Below are 1,743 nucleotides of genomic sequence, written 5' to 3' on the forward strand. Positions count from 1 at the left end.
TCAAGCAAAGTATGTTCTTTGTCCTTCAGGTCGAGGAAGTCGCCGAGCTCTTTTGTATTCTTGTTTGTGAAGCAGTCATAGACAAAAAGAGCTGCAAAGAACTCCTGTATGGTCAGGTGCACAAAGAAGAAGACCTTTTTCTGAGAAAAGACGTCTTCTTCCCTAAGAACTGTGTTACAAAGTCCAGAGTAGATGGCTGCCTCTTTTATGTCAATCCCACATTCTTCTAGGTCTTCATCATAGAAGATGAGGTTGTTCTTCTGCAGATGAACAAATGCGAGCTTGCCGAGTTTCAGAAGAAATTCCTTGTGAGTTTTCAGAAGTGTCTCTTTGTTTCTCTCAGTCTTCTTTTCATATTTTCTGCTTCTGCGTTTTGTCTGGGCAAACAGGAAATGTGCCATCATCTCTGTTAGAGTTTGAGGAACTTCAGCTGTCTCGTCTCCCCCAAAGATCTCCTGAAATAATACGGCAGAAATCCAGCAGAAGATCGGGATCTGGCACATGATGTCCAGACTCTGTGAAGAGCGAATGTGTGAAATGATCCTGTCAGCAAGACCCAAGTCCTGATGAAACCTCCTCCTGAAGTACTCCTCTTTCTGTGGGTCACTGAACCCTCTTATCTCCATTACCTTGTCCACAAACTCTGCAGGGATCTGATTGGCTGCTGCTGGACGGGATGTTATCCAGAGGTTAGCTTCAGGAAGAAGGTTTCCCTGGATGAGGTTTGCAAGGAGATTTCCCACAGATGTTACTTCACTGACAGATGTTACCGGCTTGTTCTCAAAGTCCAGCTGAAGTCTGCTTTCATCCAGGCCGTCCAGGATCACCAGGACTCTGGCTCTGATGAAATCCTCTGAATCTTTCAGATCGTGGAGCGCAGGGTGAAATTCAGTCAGGAGTTGGTGCAAGCTTTTGTTACCTGAACTCAAATTCAGCTCTCGGAAAGCGAGACTGAAAACAAAATCCAAGTCCTGGTTCTCTTTCTCCTCGGCCCAGTCAAGAATAAATTTCTGCACAGCAAATGATTTTCCAATGCCTGCAACGCCCTTCGTCAGGACTGTTCTGGGAGGTTTCTCTTGGCCAGGCAGAGGTTTGAAGATGTCACTGAGGTTAATATGTTTAGAAGATTGTAGTTCCAAATTATGTTTAATGTGTCTGAACGCATGTTCTTCATGTGGAGCTCCACTCTCTCCAGTGGTGATGTAGAGTGATGTGTAGATGCTGTTTAGAGAACTCTGCTGCTCACCATGAGCTTGGTACGTTGAAGTAAACTGCTTTTGCAAAATGAGGTCGCTCCCTGTAAGAACTGAATGAACGATTTCATTCAGTTTTTTAAACAGTAAGTTTTTGTTCAAAAGATCATCCACTACCTCAGTTGGTAAAGATGCCATGTAACAATGAATCAAAAGAAGTTTGAATAAAACCTGGAACATGACATTTCTAGTAGTTATTAGTAGCAGTATAACCAACACTACAAAAATGTGTTAAGTATATAGTTAAACTTACTCATGTCTTCCTCAGGATATCTCTGGTGTCTAGTGAAATAGACTGGATCCTCCATGGACACTGAACTGCTGGACGGTTCCCCACTCTGCTGTCTATAAGAAACAATGACACATATGACACGTTGTTCTTTTCAGATGCCCACTATTTCACTGGGGAGGATGCCACATCGGCTAAAACTGTTAGTTCTGATACCAATTATAGTTATACCATTTTCTCTGGGGCCACCAAGGGCGATGT

At 43.3% G+C, this 1,743-nt stretch overlaps 1 protein-coding gene across 1 annotated transcript; it reads right to left on the reverse strand.

Moving 5' to 3' along the window:
* Positions 1–6: 6 nt before the first annotated feature.
* On the reverse strand, positions 7–1,391 carry LOC123965166 (protein NLRC3-like; the record flags this gene model as incomplete). The annotated part of the gene is made up of 1 exon (XM_046041732.1): positions 7–1,391. A coding segment is annotated over exon 1 (1,385 nt), but the record flags the coding sequence as incomplete, so codon positions are not given.
* Between the last annotated feature and the right edge of the window lie 352 nt (positions 1,392–1,743).

This window comes from Micropterus dolomieu, unplaced genomic scaffold, assembly GCF_021292245.1.
Source record: "Micropterus dolomieu isolate WLL.071019.BEF.003 ecotype Adirondacks unplaced genomic scaffold, ASM2129224v1 contig_8778, whole genome shotgun sequence".
NCBI classification, from domain to species: Eukaryota; Metazoa; Chordata; class Actinopteri; order Centrarchiformes; family Centrarchidae; genus Micropterus; species Micropterus dolomieu.